At 63.9% G+C, this 26,485-nt stretch overlaps 2 protein-coding genes across 6 annotated transcripts; one reads left to right on the forward strand and one right to left on the reverse strand.

Moving 5' to 3' along the window:
- Nucleotides 1-343: 343 nt before the first annotated feature.
- ISYNA1 (inositol-3-phosphate synthase 1) lies at nucleotides 344-7,402 on the forward strand. Of its 3 annotated transcripts, XM_030820417.1 has the most exons (12): nucleotides 344-2,031; nucleotides 2,616-4,114; nucleotides 4,218-4,346; nucleotides 4,445-4,606; nucleotides 5,099-5,231; nucleotides 5,327-5,520; nucleotides 5,723-5,872; nucleotides 5,955-6,170; nucleotides 6,280-6,444; nucleotides 6,525-6,638; nucleotides 6,715-6,932; nucleotides 7,079-7,402. In XM_030820417.1, exons 3-12 carry the CDS (start codon nucleotides 4,227-4,229, stop codon nucleotides 7,284-7,286), a joined length of 1,680 nt encoding a protein of 559 aa, XP_030676277.1. In that variant the 5' UTR covers nucleotides 344-2,031; nucleotides 2,616-4,114; nucleotides 4,218-4,226; the 3' UTR covers nucleotides 7,287-7,402. The 3 variants fall into 3 exon arrangements, with proteins under 3 accessions (XP_030676277.1, XP_030676278.1, XP_003275876.1); XM_030820418.1 differs by having other exon boundaries at nucleotides 2,616-4,346; XM_003275828.4 differs by lacking the exon at nucleotides 344-2,031 and having other exon boundaries at nucleotides 2,356-4,114.
- A 241-nt stretch (nucleotides 7,403-7,643) lies between these two features.
- Nucleotides 7,644-22,884, reverse strand: SSBP4 (single stranded DNA binding protein 4). 3 transcript variants are annotated; one of them, XM_030820420.1, is made up of 17 exons: nucleotides 22,495-22,884; nucleotides 14,791-14,863; nucleotides 14,400-14,461; nucleotides 14,231-14,315; nucleotides 11,276-11,365; nucleotides 10,509-10,568; nucleotides 10,353-10,422; nucleotides 10,145-10,215; nucleotides 10,001-10,068; nucleotides 9,615-9,660; nucleotides 9,484-9,519; nucleotides 9,336-9,390; nucleotides 9,177-9,247; nucleotides 9,007-9,085; nucleotides 8,598-8,626; nucleotides 8,279-8,502; nucleotides 7,644-7,989 (listed from the first exon to the last, which is right to left on the reverse strand). In XM_030820420.1, the coding sequence occupies exons 1-16, from the start codon at nucleotides 22,551-22,553 to the stop codon at nucleotides 8,293-8,295; spliced, it is 1,164 nt and encodes a 387-aa protein (XP_030676280.1). In that variant the 5' UTR covers nucleotides 22,554-22,884; the 3' UTR covers nucleotides 7,644-7,989; nucleotides 8,279-8,292. The 3 variants fall into 3 exon arrangements, with proteins under 3 accessions (XP_030676280.1, XP_030676282.1, XP_030676281.1); XM_030820422.1 differs by having other exon boundaries at nucleotides 8,395-8,502; nucleotides 22,495-22,878; XM_030820421.1 differs by lacking the exon at nucleotides 7,644-7,989 and having other exon boundaries at nucleotides 7,996-8,502; nucleotides 22,495-22,883.
- Between the last annotated feature and the right edge of the window lie 3,601 nt (nucleotides 22,885-26,485).

Consider the following 26,485-nt stretch of genomic DNA (forward strand, 5'->3'; position numbering starts at 1 on the left):
GGTGTATCTGGGGGTGTGGTGTGTTAGGGTGTGGGTTTGTGTGGTGTGTTCGTGTGGGTGTGGTGTATCTGGACGTGTGTTAGGGTGGGTGTGTGGGTATGGTGTATGTGTGGGTGTGTGAGGGTGTGTGGGTGTGGTGGTGTGTGTTAGGGTGTGGGTGTGTTATGTGCAGTGTGTGCTAGGGTGTTGGGTGTGTGGTGTGTGTTGGGTGTGGTGTGTGTGTGGTATGTGGTGGGGTGTGGTGTGGGTGTGGTATGTGTTGGGGTGTGTGTGTGTGTAGTGTGTGGGTGTGTCACAGCCTGGTTTCTGTGGTGGCTGTCCCTGTCCTGTGGTTGGGGGTGGGCTGGCATCAGGAGGTGATGTGGCCTGGGGCCGCCATAGTGATGAGAAAGGGTTGTTCAGGGGCTCTGGCTGGGACCAGAGAAGAAGGCAGTTTGCAGCCTACCTGAGCCGTTGCCTGAGAAAGGACCAAATCAGAGGGCCCTGTAGATGACGGGGAGAGCGGGGGTGGGGGCAGGCTGGGTCAGGGCGGAGGGATGGCGAGCCATAGCAGGTGTGTGAGCACAGCAGTACCCTCTGGTGTGGATAGGGTGGGCTGAACCCAGCATTGGGATTCCTTGGCCCCCTGTGGCACCAAAGGCTACAGGAGTGGGGCTGGGGGGTGGGGGAAACCAGCTGTGACTGTCTCTCTCTGATGAAAACAGCAGCAGGTAACGGTAATATTTTATTACCTGTTCTTCCCACACTGGGGCAGGGGCATCCCCTGTGCCACTAGTGGGGATGGGGAAAAGGCCTGACAGGAGCGGCGGTGGTGCAGGTGGAACTGGAGCCAGGGGCCATGGAGAACATAACGCTTATCCTGCCGGCCAAGGACAAGAGGAGGTGCATTTAGTAATAGGACCGTGGGCAGGGGTCCTGGGCCTGCAGCTGTGGGGCCTGGCCTCCCTGCCCGTCCACGGCCTTGGCCCAAGTTCTAAGGCCACCCAGGAATCTGAGGGACGCGGGAGGGGAAGTCATGGAGCCCTGTGGGGCAGCGTGTACCCTGCTCCCAGCATAGCCTGGCCACGCTGTTCTCCCAGGGTAACATCTCTGTCCCAGCATCCCAGGGCCAACACCAACCTCCTGCAGCTCACGGTCCTGCCTCCCCCGGCCCTCCAACATCAGCCCTAAGCCAACTGCCCAGCAATACTCTGGCCGTCACCCCCGCAGCCTGCAGAGGCCACAGTCGGTCCCCTGACCTTCCTGAGCCATGGATGCCATCAGTCTAGTGCCCCGGGTATCCAGGAGAGCCTTCCCACCCGCATGGCCTGGGCACCCTGACAGAGAGGGGCTCAGGGCTGTTAAGCCCTCTTCCGCCACCTGCCAGGGGCCCCAATTGTCCTTTTTCAACGGGCACCCCTGTTCCTGCAGCCCCCTCCTGTACCAAGCTCCGCCTGGGCTCTGCAACACAGCAGTGACTCAGAGAGCCTCATCCCTGCCTTCAGGGAGCCCACACTTCGCTGGGGAATGACAGTGCATCTCACCACTGACTTCAGCACACCCAGGCCTGACTGTAGGGGCCAAACCCTCTCCTTAGGCCTTGTCAACTGCTGAGAGTGGAAGCAGCCTAGCCTCTACGCCGATTCCCTCCAGCTGCCCTGTGCCAGCTCCCATCCTCCGGCACCCCCTACAGGTGGCCCTGTGAACACAGGCTCCCCGGGGCTGGGTCTTGGGACCTTCCTGATGTCTCTCAACTACACAGGTTCCTGAATCACGTGTCGCCTCGAGGCACAAGCTCCCCGATTCTCTGATCCTCTGATACCTACAGGATGTCCAACAGTTCCATTCCCAGAGATGGTATGGGACTCCACAAGTTATGGGGGTCAGTCCCACGGGGCTGCACCCATGTCAGATGCCACCTATACTTCTGGCAAGCAGGCTAATAAATTGCGAGTTCCCACGACCCCCACTTCAGGTTTGGTAATTTGCTGGAACAGCTCACAGAACTCCGGAAAATGCTCACAGCCAAATGGAGGAGGCGCAAAGGGCAAGGTATGGGGTGGGCCGTGAAGCTTCCATCACCTCCATATTTTCCCCTAAACCCCATTTTTTTTTTTGAGACAGGGTCTTACTCTGTTGCCCAGGCTGGAGCGCAGTGGTACACTCACGGCTCACTGCAGCCTACACCTCCTGAGCTCAGGTGATCCTCCCACCTCAGCCTCCCACGCAGCTGGACTACAGGCGTGCACCACCAAGCCCGGCTATTTTTTTGTTGTTTGTATTGAGACGGGGTTTCCCCGTGTTGCCCAGGCTGGTCTCAAACTCCTGGGCTCAAGTGATCCGCCCGCTTTGACCTCCCAAAGTGCTAGGATTACAGGCATGAGCCACCGTGCCTGGCTGACTGCCTATTTTTCGGCTTAGGTTCTATGAAGAATGTGTATCAATGTGATGAAACACTTTGTAGATCTTAAAGGGAGCAGACTGGGAGGGGGAGGGGGGCCAGCCTGCCCAGACTTCCTGGACTCTGGGTAGCATTCCTTCCTCCAGGGTATGGGCAGGACCCTCCTGGAATGAGGGTCTTCAAGGGAGCAGGCAGAGAGTGACCTTTGCCAGCTTTGTGGCTTTTTTTTTTTTAGGGGAGAAGGGCTCCAGTTTCTCTGACCTGCCTTGGAGAAGAGGAATTCTGGTTTCTATGGTTTCCAGGGGAGAAAGGGGCTAGAGGCAGGAGGGCAGGATAAGGTCGGAGAGACTGCATGCTGAGCTTTCCAATGCCCTGCTCAAAGCGCTAGGCAGGCCAAGGCCCCATACTTGAGGGCGGGGTGAGTTTCTGTGTTCTGAGCCCCAACCGTCTCATTTGCATATATGTGATTGATTAAATCATTGGCCGCTGGTGATTGAGCTCAATGTCTAACCAAGAACCAGGAACAAACACCAAATACTCTTTCACACTCCCTATCCCCAGCCCTCAGGGTCTGCCCAAGACCCCAAACTGCCTCCCACGTAGCCAATTTTTCATCTGCCCTGTCCGGGTGGCTTAGGTGGCTTGGCCTGTAGTTTTCTTTCAGCGAACTCCTCTTCATGTCTCAAAACCCTTGCTAGCAGCCCCCTCATCTGGGGAGCCTGTCTTGCAGGGGCCCTGCCTGTGAGTTCCCACCCACTGGGGACGGGGGTGTCCCAGTCCACTTCCAACTCCCTCAGACTGGGGCCCCTTTGAGGGTGAGGCTTGGACCCAGAGTCTTAAGCCCTCATCCTCCAAGGTCAGGCCCTGTCTCTTGCAAACGTTCCCAACTATCCACCTTTTGGGCCAGCTCCAGTGGTGGAAACTTTCCGGCCTCCAGGCGCTTGTTTTGGAAAGTTCCTGGGGGAGCTGCCCCGGCCTGCCCGCTGGGTTCCCACGCTCCCTTATCAGCGCGCATGAGGGGGGCGCCCTGCAGTGCAGGCCTCATTCCTCCCCTGCCTCGGCCCTGCCCGCCTGTGCATCCCCTCCCCTTTCCAGCGAACAGCCTCCCCATTCGGCCCACTCCTGCCAAGCCCTCCTGCTGCAGGTGGGGAAACAGGCCAAACAGGCCCCATCCTTGTGAGTCCCGTGGGGACAGTGACTTTGTCCCCCGAGATGGATGGGAGCGGACATGCGGAGCCAGGGGTTGGGACTGCCTGGTAGGTGCTGCTGCCCACGAAGGGGGAGTAGGTGGCAGCGTGGCTCCGAGGAGATTCTGGCTTTGGAGTTCTGGTCCTCTGCCTGTTTCCCCTGCAGTGTCTCTGACCCAGACCTCCTACCCCCCGGAGGCCCAGCTTCCCTGCCCAGCTCCACCCCCTGGCAGCCTCATTGTCCTCTTGTAAAGGGGGAATAGGCAGCCATGAGCCCCTGGGGGCTGCGGAGCGAGCGAGGTGAACCTATACGCGCCGCGCTCGTGGACGCCTGGCCACTTCCGCCAGACGGGGACCCGATGGCCACGGTGGCTCTGGGTTGTCGGGCCTCGAACCGGGGTCTCCAGACGTTGGGCCCCTCCCCCCCAGCGCGGGAGAGGCGGGGAAGGGGGCGGGGCGGGGGAGGGGCCGCAGCGCTTTTCTCCGGAGGTCGCGCGCTCGAGAGCCCGCGCTGTCCACCGCCGCTGCCTGAGTCGACTCTGCGCCGGTGAGTGCGGTTCGGGGCGGGGACGGCCTCCGTGGGGACCCAGGCTGGCTTGGCCCGGCCGCTTAGAGTCCCCGCTGACCCCCTGCTCACCCCGGGCCCCCAGCCCGCCGCGATGGAGGCCGCCGCCCAGTTCTTCGTCGAGAGCCCGGACGTGGTCTACGGCCCCGAGGCCATCGAGGCGCAATACGAGTACCGGACGACGCGCGTCAGCCGCGAGGGTGGCGTTCTCAAGGTGGACCGGGGGCTGGGGAAGGAGGCGTGCTGGGGAGAGTGGGGCGGCGCGGGGAGAAGGGCACGGGACCCGGGGTTCACTGCGCTGTCTGTCTTCAGGTGCACCCCACGTCCACGCGCTTCACCTTCCGGACCGCCCGGCAGGTGCCCCGGCTCGGGGTCATGCTTGTCGGCTGGGGCGGGAACAACGGCTCCACACTCACCGCCGCGGTGCTGGCCAACCGACTGCGTCTGTCCTGGCCCACGCGCAGCGGCCGCAAGGTGGGGGCGGGAGGGGCGTGGTGGGTAGGGAGGCTTGGTGGGAGTCCTTGCGGGCCGGGGCGGGAGCCTGCAGGGGGCGGGGCTCTGCGGGACCGGGGGGGCTGTAGGGGGCGGGGTTCTGCGGGGCGGCGGGCTGCAGGGGCGAGGGACCTGCCCGGGGCTGGAGGCCTGTAGTGGGCGAGGGACCTGCAGGGGGCGAAGCTCTGTGGGGCGGGAGGGCTTGTAGGGGGCGGGGCCTGGCTGCAGGCGGACCCCGGGGAGGGGTTTCGCGAGGTAGCGGGGGCTCCTCGGGAGTCTTACAGGGCGGAGCTTAAGGTGCCGGAGGTCTCGGGGGAGGGGCCTGGGGGCAGCGGCTTCCGTCCTGGCTGGGAGCCTGGAACTGAAAAATGCCCGAAAGTGGGGCAGGGCTTGAGAGCCTAGGTGGGGCCCAGGCCGGGTCGCGGCCCCTTCGCCACTCCCACCCGTCACCTCACCGTGTCTGCTGCCCCCCAGGAGGCCAACTACTACGGCTCGCTGACTCAGGCGGGCACCGTGAGCCTGGGCCTGGACGCCGAGGGCCAGGAGGTGTTCGTCCCCTTCAGCGCGCTGCTGCCCATGGTGGCGCCCAACGACCTCGTGTTCGATGGTGGGCAGAGCCCTGGGCCGGGGTGGGGCGGGATGGGAGATGGGGTCTGGAGGGGCCCAGGATCCGGGCAGGGTCGAGTGTGAGGGTCCCCCCAGGCTGGGACATCTCGTCGCTGAACCTGGCCGAGGCGATGCGGCGCGCGAAGGTGCTGGATTGGGGGCTGCAGGAGCAACTGTGGCCGCACATGGAGGCCCTGCGGCCCCGGCCTTCTGTTTACATCCCCGAATTCATCGCGGCCAACCAGAGCGCGCGCGCGGACAACCTCATCCCAGGCTCGCGTGCGCAGCAGGTGCTGTCCCATCCCGCATCCCTTGCTCCCTGCCACTTGTTCTTCGCCACTTGGTTCCCCCTTTTTGCCCCACCCCGCGAATCCAGGCCTCACTTGACACCCGGGGAACTGAGTGGCCCAGGCCTCTGTGAGTCCGAGAGCATGTACAACCAACTTCCCTACACCCTCCATCCTCCCCACACCCTCTCCATCCAACCCACAGCTGGAGCAGATCCGCAGGGACATCCGAGACTTCCGGTCTAGCGCGGGGCTGGACAAAGTCATCGTGCTGTGGACGGCGAACACGGAGCGCTTCTGTGAGGTGATTCCAGGCCTCAACGACACAGCCGAGAACCTGCTGCGCACCATTGAGGTGGGCGCACGCCCGGGTGGAGCAGGGCAGGCAGGGCCAGTCCCAAACACAACTCTGTGCTGACTGCCCGCCTTGCCCACAGCTTGGTCTGGAGGTGTCGCCCTCCACGCTCTTCGCTGTGGCCAGCATCCTGGAGGGCTGTGCCTTCCTCAATGGGTCCCCGCAGAACACCCTGGTGCCTGGAGCCCTTGAGCTCGCGTGGCAGCGCCGGGTTTTTGTGGGCGGAGATGACTTCAAGTCAGGCCAGACCAAAGTCAAGTCCGTGCTCGTGGACTTCCTCATTGGCTCCGGCCTCAAGGTGCGTGGGCCTAGGGGGCTGCCGAGTGCAGGAAGGGGGCCTGGGCCGCAAGCACCTGGCTTGTGGGGCCGCAGGGCCTGCAGCTGCTGGGGCTTCCTTGTACCCACAGACCATGTCCATCGTGAGTTACAACCACCTGGGCAACAACGATGGGGAGAACCTGTCGGCGCCATTGCAGTTCCGCTCTAAGGAGGTGTCCAAGAGCAACGTGGTGGATGACATGGTGCAGAGCAACCCAGTGCTCTATACACCCGGCGAGGAGCCTGACCACTGCGTGCGTGGGGCGCGGGCACGGGCGCGGGGTTGCCCGGCGAGGGGTGGCAGGGACCCGGGCAAACTCCTGCTGCACTCCAGGTGGTCATCAAGTATGTGCCATACGTGGGAGACAGCAAGCGAGCGCTGGATGAGTATACCTCGGAGCTGATGCTGGGCGGAACCAACACACTGGTGCTGCACAACACGTGCGAGGTGCGGCGCGGCTTCAGGGGCTGCTATGGGAGGCAGGGCTTGGCCACCGCCCCCATCTGACCCACCCGCCCCGCAGGACTCGCTGCTGGCCGCACCCATCATGCTGGACCTGGCGCTGCTGACCGAGCTGTGCCAGCGCGTGAGCTTCTGCACTGACATGGACCCCGAGCCGCAGACCTTTCACCCCGTGCTGTCTCTGCTCAGCTTCCTCTTCAAGGCGCCACTGGTGCCGCCGGGCAGCCCGGTGGTCAATGCGCTTTTCCGTCAGCGCAGCTGCATCGAGAACATCCTCAGGTGCACCCCAGCCTCCAGGTTCCCGCCCGGGGCCCAGATACCCCCTGGCTAAGCTATGCACAGGGCTTGGGGGGCTGTAGGCGCAGGGATACCCCCCCTTCTGCCTGTGGGGTGTCTGGCTCTGCTAAGCTGTGTGGCCTCTCCAGGGCCTGCGTGGGGCTCCCGCCACAGAACCACATGCTCTTGGAGCACAAGATGGAGCGCCCAGGGCCCGGCCTCAAGCGAGTCGGACCCGTGGCTGCCACCTACCCTGTGTTGAACAAGAAAGGACCGCTACCCGCTACCACCAATGGCTGCACCGGTGATGCCAATGGGCATCTGCAAGTGGAGGAGCCCCCGATGCCCACCACCTGAGGCCCTGGTCACACAGTTTCCCGGCTCTTCCTCCCCGCTGCCCCCCAGGACCCTACCTTGAAGGCCCTCACAAAGACAATAAAGGCGCTGCCACTTTTAGCCCTCCTTCCACCTGGGGTTCTTGGGGCCTGTGACCTGACTCTGCCTCCCTCTACTTCCCTGACTCTTGAGCGCCCAGCTTCAGTCCCACCCCCTCTGCCCATGGTCATCACCCCAACTCCCAGGGAGAGCCCAGAACCTGGAGCCTTGCTCTGCCCCCAATTCTCAAAGGTGGGGCTAGATGGGGGTGGGGGCGGAACAAGACCACAGGGTGGAGGGTGTGGTGGCAGAAGCCCAAAAAGGGAATCTGAGACAAGCTACCAAAAACCAAAACCAGCTTCCATTTATTGATGGGCCCCACCCCTTGACGTCCTGGGGAGAGGGGCCCCCCAAAGAGCCTTTCTCTCTGGGACAAAATACAAATGGCAGGAAGGGTCCATACAGAAAAGAACGTCTCTGAGGTCCTTGCGTTTTTAATAAAATGGTAAGAGTCTTTCGTGTGGGGCCTCCCAGCTGGGCAAGCCTTGATTGGCCAGGAGTCCAGGTGCCCGAGGTGTGACCTCAGCCCCTCGCCCTGAGCAGGGGCGCTGGGCAGAAGCCTAGGCCCGCAGAGAGGCCCGGGGCTGCCACCCCATCACACGCTCATGGTCATCCCTGGCGAGTACTGCGGAGAGAGGAGGGGGCAGCGCGCAGGGGCCGAGTTCAGCTCCGGAAGAGGCTGGGACCCGCCCCCAGGGACAATGGGGGACAAGGCAGGGCTGGGTCCTGGGCAGACATGGGGTGGGGACAGGAGGGAACGGGGGAGGGGCGATGCATGGGAAGGCCGCCCTGGGGCGCGGGTCCCGAGGTGGGGGCGGATGGGATCGGGACGGTGAAATAGGAGCGGGAGGTGGTGGGGGGGGGGGTGGGGAGAGATTGAGGAGAGGGGAAGGATGCCGCGGCCGCCCCCCCACCTGGCCCGCCGCGGTCACGGTCTTGCTCTGGCCCCCCGGCCGCCCCGCCGGGGCCTGCCCGCCAGGCCCCTCCGGCCCGACGCCGCCGCGGGGGGGGAGTCGACGCAGTCGCTTACGCTTTCGCTCGGGAACGGGTGCAGGAAGGTCCCGGCGGCCGCCATCTCGCCGTCGTCCCGCGGGGTGCCCGGGGCGTTGCTCAGGCCGGCCACGGCGCCGGGGGAGCTCTGGGGGCGGCTGCGGTCAGCGCGCAACTCCCTGCCCCGCCCCCTCCCCGCCGCCCCCCCGGATCCCACCCCCGGCAGGAGCGCTGCCTCCTTACCTTCGGCAACCCGTCCATGTCGCCCGAGCCTACAGACACGGACAGACACGGGCACCGGCTCAGACGTGCTGGCGCCAGGCCCCCCGGCCTCCACGGGCCGACGACCCTCGCGAGCTTCCCCTGCCGCCGCGCCCCCACCCCGCACAGCCCGCCAGGAACCCCGGGACTGAGGCCAGGTGGAGGGTTGGGCCTGGGGCGGGGAGGGGCGGTCAGTGCATCCTCTGGTTTGGTCGCTGGATCCCCCTCCAGCTCTGGGCAGCCCCTGTCACTGAGCGGCCCCCGGGGGTCTCAGGACGCCACTAGACGCCTCCACCCGGCAGGCGGCAGGCGGGCTGACGGCGGGGGGAGGCAGCCAGGGAGCGCACGGACCCGGAAGGCAACGTGGGCGGGAGCAGGGACGCCCACTCACCCAGGGATCCGTTCACGTGGTGAGGCTCCATCGCACTCATGGCGGCCATGGGGCCCTCCGGGCCAGGGCCGAGCGGGAACTGCGGGCATGGGGACAGCGTGGGACTCAGGCCACCCATTCCCCAAGTGGGGTCACCGCCTCGAGAAGCACCCCCGCAAGCCCCCACTCACATTAGCCCTGCCGGCGCCCGGCCCGATGGAGTTCATGATAGTGTACATGTTTTCGCTGGAGTTGGTGGAATCTGGGGGAGACCAGGAGGGTGCCAGGTATGACGGGGTTTCCCCCAAGCACACCCGCCCTCGCACACCCCGCCTCTGCCTAGGCCATACCTCCAGGGCTAGGCATGATGGGTGTTCCAGGGGGCCCACCTCCTCCTGGGGGTCCCTGCACACAGGAAACAGGAACCGTGAGAAATGGCCCCTCATCTGCCATCCCACAGCCCCTGCCCAGGGGTGACCCAGCTTTGCTCAGACTTACCGTGTAGCTGCCAGGGGATGAGGAGGAGTAGGGGATCTGGGGACAGGGGCAGCTGTGAGCGGTCAGCCAGGTGGCTCACCCAGTGCCCCTCCCACCCCGCCCCAGGCCTGCCCACCCAGCCAAAGGCTCACCGAGTTTCCACTGGGGCTGGCCCACGGGCCACGAACTCCTGGGCCCCTGGAAGAGACCGTGGATGACAGACTCTGGGGCTAGTCCATGTGGATCACAACCCTCACCACACACCCCCCACACCCTGCTCCACTGTATCCCCAGACCACAGAGCAGCAGATGTTGCTGGAAAAGTGGCCACCATGAGCTGCCAGGTTCCAATCCCAACCCATCACTGGCCCCAGGGGACTAACTGCTACTTCAAGTCTCAGTTTCCCCTCAACAGTGGCCATGAAATGAACAATATCCAAGGCTGTCCTGAGGATTCAGGGCCTGCCCCAGCTGACCCAGCCATGAAGCTGGTGGTGGCCCGTGAAGTGCACACTCCTAGGGTCCCCAAGGGTCTTACATGTTCATGGCAGGCAGGCCTGGGCCGGCAAGGGAGTTGGGTGGGGGTCGCATGCCGCCTCCATAGCTCTGCGGAAGCAAAGGGGCTGTTAGGGGCAGACCGGGGACAGCCCGAAGGCCCCACCCACCAGGGCTCCACTCTTACCTGGGGCCCCACGCTGGCCATGCCACGAGGAGGCGTCACCCTCTGCATTGGGCCGCCCATGCTCGGATGCCCTGGGGTGGGGCAGAAGGAAGGGGACTTGGACCTGGACCATTCCCCAGTGTGGACAGTGGGGAGGCAGCAAGGTCGGGGCTCTGAGAGCTGGAATTCTGATTGATGGCAGGATAGGGGCTGGAGCTTCCCTACTCACCCTGGGCTCGTGGGGAGGGCTCCATGGCGCCAGGGAGGAGGGGCTGGGAGCCGGGGAGGCCTGCGGGAGGCTGCGGAGGGGGTGCGGCGGCACTGAGTGTGGGGTGCTCCCTCCCCGGCCCAGCTCCTGCCCCCCCTCCCCTCATCCCTTTCTCACCTGACTCGGCATCCGCAGGGTGGGCCGGGGGCCCCCTGGGAAGCGCGGTGACATGAAGGGCTGGAAGAGGTGGGCGGGGATCAGCACCTCCCCTCACCCTCTGGTCCCCAAAGCTACCCCATTCCTGCTATGCTGGGGCCCCCAACCTGGGGAGCCCCCTCCTCCAGAACCAGCCAGCAAAGCCTGGTCGGCTGGCGCCAGCCAGGACATCATGGCGTGAGGGGGCAGCGCTGGGGCGGGGGGATGTGTGTGTGTGAGGGGCAGGCACCACAGCTCCTTACCTGACCGTGAAACCCCATTATGGGGGCATTGGGGTTGTGGGGGGACGGGTGGGAGCCGGGGGGGCCCTAGGAGGACAGAACCAGGTGGGTTGGGGGGAGTGAGGCCCTACTGGGTTTGGCTGAGGAGGGGAGGTGCTCCATGGAGGCAGAGGGGTGGGCCAGCCTATGGGACAGGGACCCTGTGGGAAGGCTTCAGGGCAGGACTCAGGCACCAGTGGTCACCAAGACCACTGGGGCCACTGCATCCCCAAGCACGCTGTGCGCACACATGTGCAGGCCAGGCGCACAGACATCCACCCTCCACTGCACTCGGGCCCTCCCTCACTGGCTCCTGAAAGGCCCACCTGGGCACACCTGCGGCACAGAAGACCCTCCCACCCAACTCCAGCCTGCCGGCCTCATGATCTCTTCCCACGTGGGAACCCCTACCCTCAAACGCATGTTCAGCCACAGTTGGGGGCCAGTGGATTCCAGCCGGGGTCATACCTGGAAGAAGCCAGCAGCCATGGGGCCTGCGGCCATTGCCTCACCTGGGGCCATACTCCCCATCACAGGGCTGGGGGCGGCTGCAGCGCTCTGTAGGGGTGCAGGAAACCCAGAGGGCCAGGTCAGGACACTTGGACATTTCCTACCTGGGGTGTGCCCCCTCCTGTCTGCAGGTGGCTGGCCCCATGGGACAGCGAGCTGGCATTGGTCAGTGAGCACACTGGGGTTGTCAGCCTGAGGATCTGTGGGTCTGAAGACCCTGTAGGACCCAAGACCCAGTGTTGCCCTCATCTCTCACAGACCTGCTCCCCACTCCAGACCCATCCCAACTGGCCCTGCATCGTCCTGGCTGGCAGGGCAGCTCAGCTGGGTCCCCAACCCTACTTAGGACACCCCAAATAAACATACACACAAATATACCGGCAGTTTCAAGAGCCTCCCTGAAGGCTCTACCTTAGAGCAGGTGTAGATCCCTGCCCCACCCCACCCTTCGTCCAGGAGGGAGGGGGAAAAGCAGGATTCTGGGGTGGGGTCCCCATCCCCCAGCCTCTCAGATAGAGAAGGGGACAAGACAGGGTGCTGGAGAGGGGGCTTCCTGTACCTGCCAGAAATTCTGGTGGCAGCGCAGACCTGGCCGGGGACCAGGTTCTAGACCTGTCTGCTATGGGGCCTACAGGGTCTGGCAGGGGGAAGGTGGGAAGGGGGATGTGAAGTGGGGAGGGAGGCCCGGTCTATGAGGGCAGAGGGACACCTCTGGGGACAGGGAGGGGAGAACTTCTCTCCTGGCCCCTGTCTGTATGGTCCAGGCCAAGCCCCAAACCCCAAAAAGAACGGGATGGGCTCTCTCTGAGGTTGGCCCAAGCCAGCACACAGGGACACTCAGGTGTTTGTGGCATGAACTACAGCCACTTGGGCTCAGAGAGGTTGAGCACTCTGCCTGCAGTCACACAGCGTTTCCTGCCCTCAGAGACTGCTGCAAGGGGCCCCCTGGCTAGAGGAGGGCCCCTGGAGAAATCCTCCCTCCCCCTGTGGGGCTGCGGGCTGGCCCCTTCCTGCTCCTTCTCTGAGGTTAGCCTCAAGCCTCCCGCCAGGGTCCTAAGCTGGGGGAGGGGGTGGAGGTGGGAGCCCCCTAAGCCCACCGTGACGGAGAGCACTCCCAAGGCCCAGAACAAATCCTTTGAAAGCCCTCGTGCCCTAGGGGACCACTCCTGTGCCACTTTCTCAGTTCCAAACTGCAAGGTCCCCTCTGGGCTCTGGCCCCCACCCCGCCCCCTCCCGTAAACACAATGGCCTGGAACAGCTGCGCTCCCAGGCGGCCCCTCCGGTCCACTCCCGGAGGGTGGGGAGGGGGCACCTTTGAGCCCTGTGTCTATCTACCCCGCAGGGAGGGCAACCCCCTCTCGGGCCACGGCGGGTGCCTGAGCGTTTCCTAGTCGGGGACGCTCCACCGCACCCCCCCGCCCCCTGCGCCCTGCAGCTTCCCAACTCTAGGCCCTGAGCAGTTAATCCCGGGCGGCGCGCCCTCCCCGGCGGTTGGCCCGGGCCAGACCCCCTACGTCAATCATCCCTGAAGAGGAGCCAGCCCAGCCCGCGTTGCCATGGCGATGGGCTGGGCGCTCCAGCGTTTCCTGGAGACGCCAAGGTCGGCAGGCAGCCGGGGAGGGGCGGACAGAGCCCCCCCACCCCGCCCCCGCTTCGGAGGGCGAGAGAAAGGCGCGAGAGGAAGGGGCCGCCTCCGTGCAGGTTCGGCGGGCAAGGCGCCCCGAGTTAGAGCGAGAGCAACGGAGGCGACGGCCCGGCATGGCGAGTCCCCGCGGGGATTCGGTCACCCCAGGGCTTGGGCGGCCTCCGCCCTGGGCCCTGCGGTCTACGCTCTGCGCCGGCGCTGCCATGGTAACCGCTGCGCGCCTGGGAAGCGCGTTCACGCCGACTCGCCAGCTCAGCCCTCCTGGCCCAGCGGGGGGCGCCCAGAGAGGATGCTAGACCCAGACGGCAGGGATGGGGGCAGAGTCGCCCAAGTCCACAGCTCCAGACACCCCCGGGGCCCCAGATCTAGCGGGACTAGGACAAGGGGACCACACACGAGTAGTGGGACACCACTGGGGGCGAACAGCAGTGACGCCAGGAGGGCTTCAGCGTGCCCAGCTCTCATGCAGAGTGCTGGAGGTATCTTCAGAGACATGGGCGCCCCACCCCTCGGGCCGCCTCTGCCTTGCTGGGGCCTGCGCTCCGGCGCACAGGGGGCAGGGGGTGGGCGGGACTGGCGCCCCCCAGACGCCCACCGGCAGAGCCCGCACCTCCCCCTCAGACCCAACAGAGGGGGCCAGGTGGCCCAGCGCAGAGATGAAGGGAAGGGCTGCCATCTGCTGCCCCATGACAACAGGAGGCTGCCATCCCCTGGTGTTAGCCAGGCAGCCTTCACTCCAGGCCGGCCTCTGACCTTTTCCAACCCAGAGGGAAAATGACAGCAGAGAGGGAGTGGGCAGCTCCAGGTACCCGGCAAGGTCAGAAAGTGTCCCAGTGCCTGGCCCATCAGGCACCCCGACCTGGGCTCCCCGCTCAGAGGAGCAGCAGTGGCCCCCAACGCACACACGGCAGAGGAGGGGGAAGGCAGTGAGCTTCCCCCATCTCCATGCAGGCTCACATGAGAGGCGGGGAAATGGCACCCCCCAGTGCCACGATGGGGGTGGGAGGGCTGTGGGGACCCTCAGAAGCGTGGTGCAGTGGAAAGAGCTTTCCCTTACTCTGTGAGTGACCCTGGACCAAGTGGAGGGTGGAGGGACCCCCAGAAGTGGCCAAGAGCCTGAGTGGCAGCTGCAGCTCTGCCTGTTAACCCCAAACTGCCACCATCCCCAGCCCTCCTCTGGCTATGCAGCCCCCCACCCCACCTCCCCAGCCACAGGCCCAGCAGACCTCCCGCCCTGGAGCCCCTGAGTCCCTGGGGCCAGGACTCACATAGTCCTGGAATGCCTTGGCCTCGCCGGAGTGCTCGCAGGCCTCTCTTCGGTCAGGCGCTGCGCAGTACAGGTCCCAGAAGACGCTGTGGGCCGCAGGGGAAGATGGTTGCTCCACGTGCCTCCCTCAACCCCCTTCCACAGCCCACCCACAGCAGCCCAGCACGTACCACCACCAAGAGTGCAGGAACCCGGGGGGCTCCCCCAGCGTGATGTTCTTCTCCCATCGGATCTGCAGGGAGAGGAAGGTGGTGAGGGGGTGGCCCTACCTGACCCTGCCCCACTACGCAGCAGGGTGCCCAGAGAACATCTAGGCAGGGAGGGAGCGGGGAGGGAAGGGAAACGGTGGGCACGGGGTCCCAGGATGTGTGGCAGGTTCCGGCTGGGCATGCGGACCAGATGCCTGGATGCCAGCCCAAGGCCCAGACCCCGCGGAGCCCTCAGTTCCCAGGGCCATCAGAGCGACAACGCGGGCCCACACCCTGGATCCCCAGTGGAATTGGAGGAGGACCCCCCGGGTGTGGGTGAGCAGGGAGGGCCAGGCTGGAGGCGGCGGCTTACCTCAGACAGGAAGGTCTGGGCTGACTTCTGGGCACCGATGTGCAGCAAGTACTCATAGACATACAGCGCCAACCTGCGGGGGCGAGGCAGCCCAGGGGGCTCAGGCTCTCCAAGGCAAGGGCCCACCCCAAAGCCCTTCCATCATCTCTCAGGAGGGTGGGTGGAAAGGTGGCCTCCCCACCAGCTGCTCAGCAGGGACAGCTCATAGTTATCCATCTACGTCCTGCAGGCCCCTCCCAGGCATCCCTGACCCCCAATTCCGGGCCGAATTCAGCTGTGTTCCGCGCTCCCTCAAGGACCAAGTCCTGGCCCTGTCCTGCCAACACTGAGACTCCAGAGAGGCCTCAGCGCTGGGGAGGTCTCCTCCACAGAGGAGTGTCATTCCTGAGTGTGTGCGGGGTGGGGACGACCACTGGGAACCCTGGGCCATGTACTGTGCTCAGGGCCCACCTCCAAACTCATCCCCAGTCTCCCCGGCCCAGGAAGGAAGGAGGGAAGGGGCCCTCTGCCCCACATCCCCCGCAGTCCCTGGACCCCATCTCTTCCTTGGGGAAGAGATGCCCATCCACCATGGTGGCCTCGACCCTTTCTGCAGACCGTCCCCAGACAGGGCAGTGCTGAGCCTGGGGCAGTGTCTGGGGAATGGAGGTGGGGGGCCAGGGGAGGTAGGGCCTGCAGTGCCATGTCTGCAGTGGTGCCGCCCTACCCAAACGCCCACAGGGCTCTGCACGAGTCCCCAGCCTGCCAGGGACCCCTGGACTCACCCTCTCAACCACTGCGCACCCCAAGAGCTTGGACCTGGGCCACCCTCGCCCAGCCAGGTGGCTCCAGCACGGCCCTCTGCAGGTCACAGGGGGAGGCCGGACTGTCCACCCCGCTCCAGTCCAGCTGCCACACCAGAGAGCAGAGGACAAACCCCCTATCCAAAGGGTCGCCCAGTCCTGTGGCACCAGCCCTTCTGGACCTCCCTAGAACTGAGCTGCTCCCCGCTCAGAGCTCTTGTACTGCCCAGCTAGGGACCCACGAGAGTCTGCTGGGGGTTGGGGGACTCTTAGATTCAAGACAGGGTACCAGAGGGCCAGCCTGAGGCTGAGCCCTAGAGGCGAGAAGCAGGCAGGCGTGGGGGCCCTTCCAGCCGCCTCCAGCTCAGCTGCACCGCCCTCTCTGGCTGCCGGCCCCATCCTAAAATAACCTTCCTTTGACTCACGCTCTGCTCCCTCCCAGCCAGGCTGCTCCAATCCCAGCACCCACCACCCATCAGGCCCCCCAGGTCCCTTTCAGATTTCCAGCCCTCCTGTTCCTGCCCCGGCCCCTAGAGAACACGGGGACTTCCTGCCCCACCTGGTCCTCACGGGCACTGCCCTTGCCCCAAATCTCATCCTGCCTCCCTTCCTTCATTCATTCACTTCTTCATTAGTTCCTCTAGCATCCATGAAGTGCCTTTTGCGCAGTGCACACACCCAGCCCCTGTCCTGGAGGCCACGTTCTTGAGGGGAGAGACAGAGATAGGCAATAGCTGTCAAGAGAGGTGAGCTCTGTGGCACCCTAGAAGGCGCTGAGGCTACGGAAAGGCAAGTGGGGTGACATCAGGGAGGGGAGGCAGTCCAGGGTAGAGTGCACCAGGCTCACACTGCACCATGTGAGCTGTGAAGGCCACCCCAGGGGCAGGGATGGGGCAGGACACCCAGTGCCCAGTGGTCACCGCTGCATCATCACAGCACTCTTGGAGAGAGAGCCCCCAGCCCAGGTCCTGCTAGATCCTGACCTCACACCCCTCCAGTCTCCCACACCTGCTCTGCCTCCACTTTTCTAGCCCCGCGGCCTGCAGGCCCGCCTGTCTAGCTCACTTCTGTGGCACCCTGGCCCATCTAGAGGCTTCTGAGCTTTTCCCTGTGGCTAGTAGCTGACAGGCCTGCGTCCATCAATAGAAGGGGAGCACACAAGGCCAGGGTGGGCAGGTTCAAGGGGCAGACTGACCAGCCTGGGGAGCCCAGTGCCAACCCACCTGCCAGGTGTTTCCACCCCAGCCACTTAGGGGTCAGAGCAGGGGGCATGAAAGGCCAGAGTGGGGTAAGACAGAGTTGCAGGAAGGCTGGTGAGCTGCCCCGGGAGGGCGGGGGCAGCGGGAGGTCCTGCCAAGGCTGCATTCTGGGTACCCCACACCCAGGGCACGGCTGTCCAAAAGGCCCAGGGGGACTCCTGAAGGAGGGGGCTGCCAAGGGTTCTACGTGCCTTCCTTGTCTCCTGTTCCTCGACTGTCCCCGTAAGTGCCTAACCCAGGAGGTGGCCCCCCAGAGCCCACCTCGCCCTCTCCTGCTATCCTCCCCTGCCCCCCCCACCCCGGCTACCAGCTCTGTCCTCTCCTCTGCTCTCCCTGTGCGGCCACCCGTCCTGTTTTGATGACGCCTTCAAATAGAGGCTGTCCAGAGGGTGCTATGGCCTGACCTTCCCCAAACCTGGGATTCCCTGTCCACTTGACATCTAGAGGCCCAGCCTCGACACCCTGAGCCCCCACCCGTTCCCCATTCTCCCCTCTCCCTGCTCAGAGACTGTCAGCTTGGCCTTTACATACACATCCTGTCCAAGGAGCCTCTGGTGGCGTGCGCGCAGGAGTGCACCTGTGTGAGATCCACCCAGCTGTCCCCAAACATCACTGCATTTAAAAAAACACTGAAGGAAATCTCTCTCCTGATTCGGGCCCCTCTCCCCACCTCCACTGTACACCTGGGCCAGGCCACCCACCGTCTCCCACCTGGATTACAACAGAGTCCCCTCCAGGTGCTGCTCCCCCCACCTCCATGTTCCTTGTTCAAACCCTCCTGTGCCGCCCCCCACCCCGACCCACACACTGGCTGCCCTGTCACCCCAGGGCCTCTGCGCACTGTTTCCCTGCCTGGGGCACTTCCACCCAGAGACTCCAGTATCACCTATTGGGGCTTCACTGTCACATGGAAGCCCCCACCCTGCTCCGTCTCCTCCATCTGAGAGTCTCTGTCTTGGGCCCCGATGGAATGTGTCTTGACGTGGGGCGGGGACTTGGAGTCTGCTCACTGCAATGCCCTCAGAATGGAGCTGGGCATCCTGGGCCCCAGTCACCCCAGTGAATGAACAAACTGGCCCGGGGACCCCCTCCTGGGATGCCGGGAGGATTAGGTGAGCCATGGGGTAAGCACTGATGAAGGTCAGCAGCTATTCTGTCCACACTAAGGATTTGGGAGTTTATCCTGGCAGCGATGGGAGGCCAGAGGAAGTTTTCGGTTTTGCTGCTTTCCCTTCCACGTTGGTCCTTTTATTTTAAACAGGATTCAGTCTCCAGGGAAGAACTGTGGGTTGTTATTGTTTTGGGTGAAAAGTTTTGAAGCCTGGCTGTTCGGCCAGGGAGTTTTGGGACCTACAAGGTCCTCCCCTCCCAGAGGACTGCTCCGGGGGCGAGGTCTGGGGGCGCCACCGGTTGGGGCCCTGAGCTCAGTTATAGGAAAGGGCTCTGGATGCAAATCACCCATGCCCCCTGCCCCTCAACGGGCACCTGCCCTGGGCCGGCATAACCTCTCAGGGCCTGTCGCCTATGAGGGCTCCCTGTGCCACACAGGCAGGTGGCCAGAAAGGAACATGGGGAGGCACCCAGAAAAGCAGCAGGCAGCTCTCCCTGCAGAAGGAACACAAGACTCGGAGGACATGGGGCGCCTGGACCTGGAGCGAGCATGAGGCTGCGCAGGGAAGCAGAGCCAGGATGAGGTGCTAGCGCCTGGTGGCCTGAAATGTACCACAGCTACCACCGTAATGACACGAGTTACCATAATTACCCAGAATGGCTGCAATGGATGCTCCCTGCTCAGCACCCTCCTGGACACAGACGCTGCTGGGACAGGAGACACCTGCCACTCACAGCTTTGTGTCACCGTGCCATCCGTCACTAGGTCTCACTGCTGTCCCCAAAGGGACCCTCCAACCCTTGCCGTCTTCCCTCCCCTCTGCCAACCCTAAAGGCCAGGCCTCTGGCAGCTTCTTGGCAAAGTGGTGGCCTCTCCTGACTGCCCTCCACACCTGCCCCTCATAGCCATTTCCAGCCAGGGCCCAAAATGACCACATCCAGTCATGAATCCCATCCCTGGCTTACCTGCCAGGCTGATGAACAAGCCACCGGCATCCATGTGCCGGCTCAAAATCAAGCATGGGAGAAACTCACGAGCTGCCAGGCAACACCAACCATGGCTGTGATTCATGGACCTCTTCTCAACCTGCCTGGCAACACTCGAGTGCTGAAGGATATACACATGCCCCTCTTCTTGCAAGTGGCCCACTCAGACCCCAGCCTCCCTCAGCCCACTCTGCTGCCCCCGCACTCCGCAGTCACTGCCATCTGCTGCGAGCCCCCGAGGGCAGGCACCCACCAGGTACTCGGTCCCTTTCTGGAGCCAGCTGGCCGAGACCTAGCGTGAGCCGGGGAGGCCTGTAGGCTCCAAGGGCAGCCAGAAGGGGCTCGGGATTGGGGCCAGAGAGAGAAGGAAGGACAGACAGCACCTCATTTTTAGGAGGCATGAGGCTCATTGCAGGAAGAAAAGTGCAGTGCTGGAGAGTCGAGGTTTGGAGCAGTGTAACCTCTTCACCCCATTTCGCAGAGAAGGAAACCGAGGCCCAGAGGCAGGAAGTGGCTCGCCCGAGGCGGATACTTCCTGAGAGCCAAGTGACTGCCCCAGCAGGTGCTCTGCCTATGGGCTCCCACCCAGTCCTTGCGAAAATCCTGAAAGATGGGTCGTCCACATTTCAGATGAGGAAATTGAGGCCTAGGGCTGCCTCTGAGAGCTCATCTGTGCCAGAGAAGCTGAGTTCTCGTCAGGTGGCTTCCTCTCCAGGGCCGTAGTGTCCTTTTCGTTGAAATGGGGGGATGCAGCCATCTGGCGTTTTCCAGGCTTTCTTTCATAGAGGAACCTCACCTCCAAACCAACACTTACACGAGACCCTCTCACTGAAATGGAAGCATGCAGGCTGGCTCTGGCCAAAGATGGGCCCTGCAGCCTCCCCACTGGCAGCTGAGGGACTTCCGAGAGCCTTGAGTCCCAAGGCCCATGTCCCCAAAGCACCTCTGCTGGGCAGGTTGGGGAGTGGGAGGACAGTATGGGAAGGAGGCCAGGAATGCAGCTAACCCCCTCACCCTACCACCCCCGGCTCAAACCTATGAAATCTCTTCCTTCTTACTTGGGTCCAGGCTGCCATCAGCTCTTTCACTGTTTTTCTTTTTTTTTCTTCTTTTTGAGATGGAGTCTTGCCCTGTCACCCAGGCTGGAGGGCAGTGGCGCGATCTCAGCTCACTGCAACCTCTACCTCCTAGGTCCAAGCCATCCTTTCACCTCAGCCTCCAGAGTAGCTGGGATTACAGGCACCTGCCACCACGCCCGGCTAATTTTTGTATTTTTAGTAGAGACGGGGTTTCATCACGTTGGCCAGGCTGGTCTCGAACTCCTGACCTCAAATGATCCGCCCACCTTGGCCTCCCAAAGTGCTAGGATGATTATAGGCGTGAGCCACCACACCCGGCCTCCCCAACTCTCTTTCAGACAACTGTGTCCACATCCCCAGGGACTCCCAGCCTCTGTTCTTGACCCCATAAGCCCCACTCCACCTGGGAGCCAGAGCGCACTTCTGCACACACAACCAACTGTGGCCTATCTGGCACTCTTGCAGGCTGCCTCTTCCTCCACCTGGGCCCAGCCCCAGCTCCTTTTCCTGGTCCCACCTCAGGGCCTTTGCACTTGCTGTGCCCTCCACCTGACATCCCCTCACCCTTCACTATCTATCATCCACTTTGCTTTCTCCTGGTAACTGGATACCTGCCTCCCTGCTGGGGTGGGGGCTTCTTCAGGGCCACCGACCCTGCCATCCCGACCAGAGCCTGTCTTCCCGACTGCCACACCCTGGGACACCCAGGGCAGATATGCTGAACGAGTGAACAATCCCGATTCCCACTGGGTGGGTGGTTGCCTCCAGAGCCAGCAGCTGGCTGGAGACACACAGGAGACAGACCAGGGGTCCAGGGGTGACCATGGCAGACACCTCCTGCTTCCAACCTGAGCAGGAGCCAGAGGCCAGTTTCAAAAAGTCTTTGGGCTTAAGGGTGCTTGGAAATGGAGCTCATCTTCCTAACTGCACACAGGCAAGGGAGTCATTTGCCTACCACCTTCTGGCCAGAAGAGCCTCTTCTCCAAAACGACCCAGAGGCTGGGCAGAGGGGACAGTCATCTTTGTGGAGGGGTGGGGCATCCCAAGTCAGCCTAGACAGAAGAGGCAGGATGGGGGACACTCAGCCAACGTCCAGGGCTCCTCTCCAGCACCCAGACATTCCAGTCCTCACTCCTGGCCTGGCCTCAAGGCGGGTCCTCATGGGACCCCTCCCTGCTGACCCATCCTCCTCTCTGCTTGGGTGGCCAGTTCCACACCCCGGACCACTCCAGGTGGCTCAACTTCGAGGATCCTGCAAGTCCCCCAACAGCTATGACAAGACTCCCCTCCTCCTGGGCACTTTTTTTTTTTTTTTTTGAGACGGAATCTGGCTCTGCCACCAGGCTGGAGTGCAGTGGCATGATCTCGGCTCACTGCAACCTCTGCGCCACGGTTCAAGCGATTCTCCTGCCTCAGCCTCCGGAGTAGCTGGGACTACAGGCGCCCACGCCCAGCTAATTTTTGTATTTTTAGTAGAGAGGGGGTTTCACCATGTTGGCCAGGATGGTCTCGATCTCCTGGCCTCGTGATCCTCCCACCTCGGCCTCTCAAAGTGCTGGGATTACAGGTGTGAGCCACCGCGCCCGGCCTCTGGGCACTTTTAACAACACTGCAAACTGCCACATGCCCTTACTGCGGGACGGTCACAGCCCCAAGCACCTTTCAAATGCTCTCCACTCGGAAAGCACACTTGGCTGCCTTCCCACCCCGAGAGACCTCAGCCCCACACCGAGAGATCTCAGCCCCACCACGACCCTTCCTCCATCCGTACGGTGGAACCTGCCCCTGCCAGCTTCAGAGCGCCTGGTACCCACGGTCTGGAGCCACGCCCAGAACAAGAGGGCCCCTCAGTGTGCACTCTTCGATGGTATCAAGAGAGGGGCTCCGTCGTCCCTACCGGCCCCTGGACTGTGAACCATGCGGCTTCTCCAGGGGCCCCACACAGCTGCTGGGGCCAGGGCAGACAGGTGGCCGCGCGCCCCTCCAGCCGCTCTCCAGCTCTTCCCCAGGCGCCTGGGGTCTCCGAGCCGACACTCTCGCTCGTCCCGGAAAACTTCCCCGACCTCGATCCCCGTGCTTCCGCAGCCTCGCGCACCCACGTCTCGGGGAGGCCTCGCGACCCTGGAGTCCCGCTCGGGGATCTCGCGCGCCCCCTCAAATCTCGCGCCCTCGGGTTTCGCGCGCCCCCGCCAATCTCGCGACCCCCGGAGCCGCTCGGGTCTCGCCCGTCCACTCCCGTCTAGCGCCCCTCAGGTCGCCCGCCACCCCTCAACTCCGGCGACCCCTTGGGGTCTCGCGCGCCCCCCGCCAATCTCGTGCCCCTCGGGGGTCGCGCGCCCCCGCCAATCTCGCGACCCCTCGAGCGCGCTCGGGCTCCGCGCTCCCCGCCGCCTGCGCCCACGTGCCCCGTGCGGTGCCCGCCCGCGCCGGAGCCCACGGAAGAGCGCGGACGCCGAGCCCCGGCCCCGGCCCCGGCCCCGCACTCACTTCTCGCGGGCCTGGCTGTCGGAGGGCACGGCCGAACCCTTGCCCCCCTTGGCGTACATGCTGCTCCGCGCCGCCGCCGCCGGGGCCCACACCTGTCAGGCGGCGCCGCGGGCCGCGCTCGCCGTCGCCATAGCTACCCCGCGCCCCCGGCCTCACCGCCCCGAGCCCCGGGCGGGCACGGCGGGCATCGTCCGCGCGGGGGAGCTCCAGACGGCCGCGGCGGCGGCGGCGGCGGCAGCGGCGGCTCCAGCTCCGGCCCCGGCCGCAGGGTGGCTTTTTTTCCTCCCTTTCCTCCGCGCGGGCTGTTCCGGGAAACGCGCGCTCCCCTCCTCCCGCCGCGCGCGCCCCCGCCCGCTGCCTCTCCACCGCCCGCAGGCGCCGCTCTTAAAGGGGCGATGGCGGGCGCGCGGGTGGGTCCCGCCGCCGGGACCGCGGGCGGAGCGCGCACGCGCAGTGCCCGCCGCGGGGGGTAGGGGCGCGGCTACACACTCCGGGGTCAGGATCCGGGACGGCCACCCAGGGACGCACAGCTGATCGCGGCTGCACACGCGTGCGCGCACACACACGTTCACTCACCTCAAATAGAGCCAGCCACCCACATTGTTGTACACCCTGCCACACACATTCGCAGCGACACTCAACATAGCGCTCTACACAGCAAAAGTGTACCCCGCTGCTGGAACGACTGCGGATAGCCCCATAAAGCCTCAGGCAGTGACACTGGGTGTCTCACCCCGCAGAGCTACCCACACAGCACGGGTGGGAACCACCGCACACACAGCCCGCCCAGCGACACACATACACTGCCACACACCCAGCTCACAGTGGCCGTCTTGGAACAACTAAACACAGGCCACCGCACACAGGCACCCAGCCTCACGCAGACGCACGCTTATGCAAGGCCATGCCACAGCTTCCAACAGCCGTGGACAGAGCCCACGGAGTTAACTCACAGTCACCCTGGGGCGCACTATTGCGGCCTCCTGAGAACCACACCCTACCCAGCTCCACAATCACAGGGCCTGCGGACAATCAGCCTCCCGCCCGAAGTCACACAGCACAGACACAACCCAGGCAAACAGACACAAAGCTCCTATAGTACCCAGGCTGTGGGAGCCACCCGGCACCACCCCCAAGTAACACCCGGTGACAATACTAGGTGCTGGGTGACTGCTCTTTGGGCTTCTCAGCCTCGGTGCTGTGAGCTGTAAATGGGGCGTATCCCACCTTTGTCTGCGGGAGTCAGGGTGCAGGCAGTGGGTGCCCTTTTCCCCTTCTAGGGCCCTTCATCCCCCCACTAGGGGTGTTCAGAGACGGTGGGGGCGGATACTGAGGCAGGGACCCCCGCAGGGTAGGGGTGCCCGGGTACCAGTGGGTCGTGTGTGGACGGGCAGGGTAGGGGAAGGCGGTGCGGTTGACTCTAGGTCTAAATGTTTCTGTTTGCCACGGCTATTCCTCTTTTTTCCTATGCAAGCCCGCGTATGTGTGTGCAAACACGCGGCTCCTGTGTGAGTGCACGTGTGCATCCTTGTGCGTGGGGGGCTGGCAAACACCCAATTAATGATCGCTGTCTCGGCGACTGTCCCTGGCTGCGCGGTGGCAGTTGTGGGTCCGAGTCGGGCCGAGTCGCCCAGTGAGGTTGTGTGCACAAGTGTATGCCGAATGTGCACGTGTGTGCCTCTGCGTGTGGGTGGGCCGCCAGCTCCCTGGGACCTGTGTGTGGCTGTGTTCACGTTTCGTGTGTGTGTGTGTGTGTTTGTGTGTGAATGTCTGGATGTCTCTCGCTGCCAGCTGACCCCCAAGATGCCTCCCCGATAGAGGCCGGCCCCCCAGTACGTGAGACCCGCCCCCCGCCCCCACCCCAAGCCTTATGGCCGGCGGGAAGTCGGGAGGAAGGGAAGGGCAGGACCGGCCCCAGCCCCGCCTCCTCCCCGAGGGGCCTCGGCGCGGGAGGGGGGACGCCAGCCCTTCCCACTTCCTGTCCAGCCGGCCGCCCCCTCCCCCAGCTTCCTCTCCCGCGGGCCTCCGGGCTCCGGCTCGGCCGGGTAGGAGAGGCCCGCACAATTCCGCAGGGCCTTGGGCTGGGGACGGCCCCGGAGCCTGGGGGACCACGAGGGGCGTGGGCTTCGGCGTCCAGGTCACTCCCATCCTAATGACCGCCCCCACCACTGCCCCCGCCAGCGCCTACTCCTAATGAGGCACAGAGAGGGTGTGGCTCACCCAAAGTCACACAGAGCCTTGGTGACAACCGGGACTCCCGGGCCCGGCAGATGCCCCTCCTGCCACCTCCAATTTAATCTCCCAAAGCTCCGTGGCTCCCCAGGGCCCTGTGTGCCCTGGTTGTGTCCCTCGCCCCCTGTGAGCCACGGTTCCTTGGGTCAATGTGAGTCTTCACCCCATTAAACATGTATTGAGCGCCTACTGTGTGCTGGGCTCCGGAGACCCAGCCGGGACACGTTGCTACCTCTTGGAGCTCAGAATCTGATGGGGGAGGTGGCCAGTCAAAAGCTGGCGAGTCAGTCGGTTAATTTCAGGGAGTGCCACGTGCGTAAGAGGGAGGGGACCCCTGGTGACAGGACGGGCGACGGCGGGGTCGGTCGGTCTCCCGGGGGAGGGCGGAGGCGGAGGGAGGGAGGGAAGGAGGGAGGGAGGCGGCGGCGCCGGCGGCCCAGAGAGCTGCAATGGGGGAGGCGCGGAGGACTGGAGCGAGGAGCGCGGTTCTCATGGCAACCGGGAAGGATCTCCAAACACAGCCTGGGCGCTGGCGGAAAAGTGCGAGGGCAGCGGGACCTGGGTCCCACGCGGCGTCGGGGAGGCTGAGCCGCGCGCACTCCCAACCAGGGCGCACACCTTGCGGGGGCAGAACCCGCAGAAAGGGCCCCCTCACCCATACGAAGGACGGGCAGGGCAGGGAGGAAAAATTATTAATAACGGGGAGGGGAGGGGTGGATTTGAAAGACCTGGAAGTGTAATGTTCAGACTGTAGTCACAGTAAGGGCTAAGGCCCTGAGGTGGGCACACGGCGAAGGCGCTGGAGGCAGAGCCAGGAAGCGGCCGTGGCCGGGGCAGGGGGAAGAAGAGAGGGATGATGGCAGGGAAGGCAGAGAGCTAGACCACGCCCAGCGGGGAAGGGGTGAGATTTTTCTCTAAGAGCATTAGGGAGCCATGGAAGGGTGTGGAGCCGCGAGGAGAGGATGGGATCTACGTCACGATTTTAAGAAGCTCCATGGGAGGCCGCACGTGGTGGCGGCGTGTGCCTGTAGTCCCAGCACTTCGGAGGCCGAGACGGGATGATGGCTTGAACCCAGCAGGTGAAGGCTGCAGTTAGCTGTGATCGTGCCACTGCACTTCAGCCTGGACGACACAGCAAGACTGTTACTAAAAACTAAAAAATTCGGCCGGGTGCGGTGGCTCATGCCTGTAATCCCAGCACTTTGGGAGGCTGAGGCGAGCGAATCACCTCAGGTCAGGAGTTCGAGACCAGCCTAAACAACATGGTGAAACCCCGTCTCTACTAAAAATACAAAAATTAGCTGGGTGTAGTGGCGGGCGTCTGTAATCCCAGCTACTCAGGAGGCTGAGGCAGGAGAATCGCTTGAACCCGGGAGGCAGAAGTTGCAGTGAGCCAAGATTGCCCTCCAGCCTGGGCAATAGGGTGAGACTCCGTCTCACAACAACAACAAAAACTAAAAAAACCTAAGAAGCTCCGTAGGGTTGCCAGTGAGATCAAGGTGGCACAGAGGCGGCAGGGAGGTTGCCCTGGGAAGGGGCCCAGGGCAGGTCCTCGGCTGAGTCTCTGCTTCTTGGGGTGGACAGTGGTGAGTCACCCACCATTGATGTCCCCTAAATACGGGTCAGGGCCTGTGCCTGGAGGAGCCCTAAGGAGAATCTGCTTTTAGGGCAGGGGGATTGCCAGGAGAAGGGGCCGACTTTACCCTCACCCTGGATCCACCCTGCACAGTCCCACCCACAAGCCTTTGCGCTAGTGGTT

This window comes from Nomascus leucogenys, chromosome 10 (genome assembly GCF_006542625.1).
Source record: "Nomascus leucogenys isolate Asia chromosome 10, Asia_NLE_v1, whole genome shotgun sequence".
Classification (NCBI taxonomy): Eukaryota; Metazoa; Chordata; class Mammalia; order Primates; family Hylobatidae; genus Nomascus; species Nomascus leucogenys.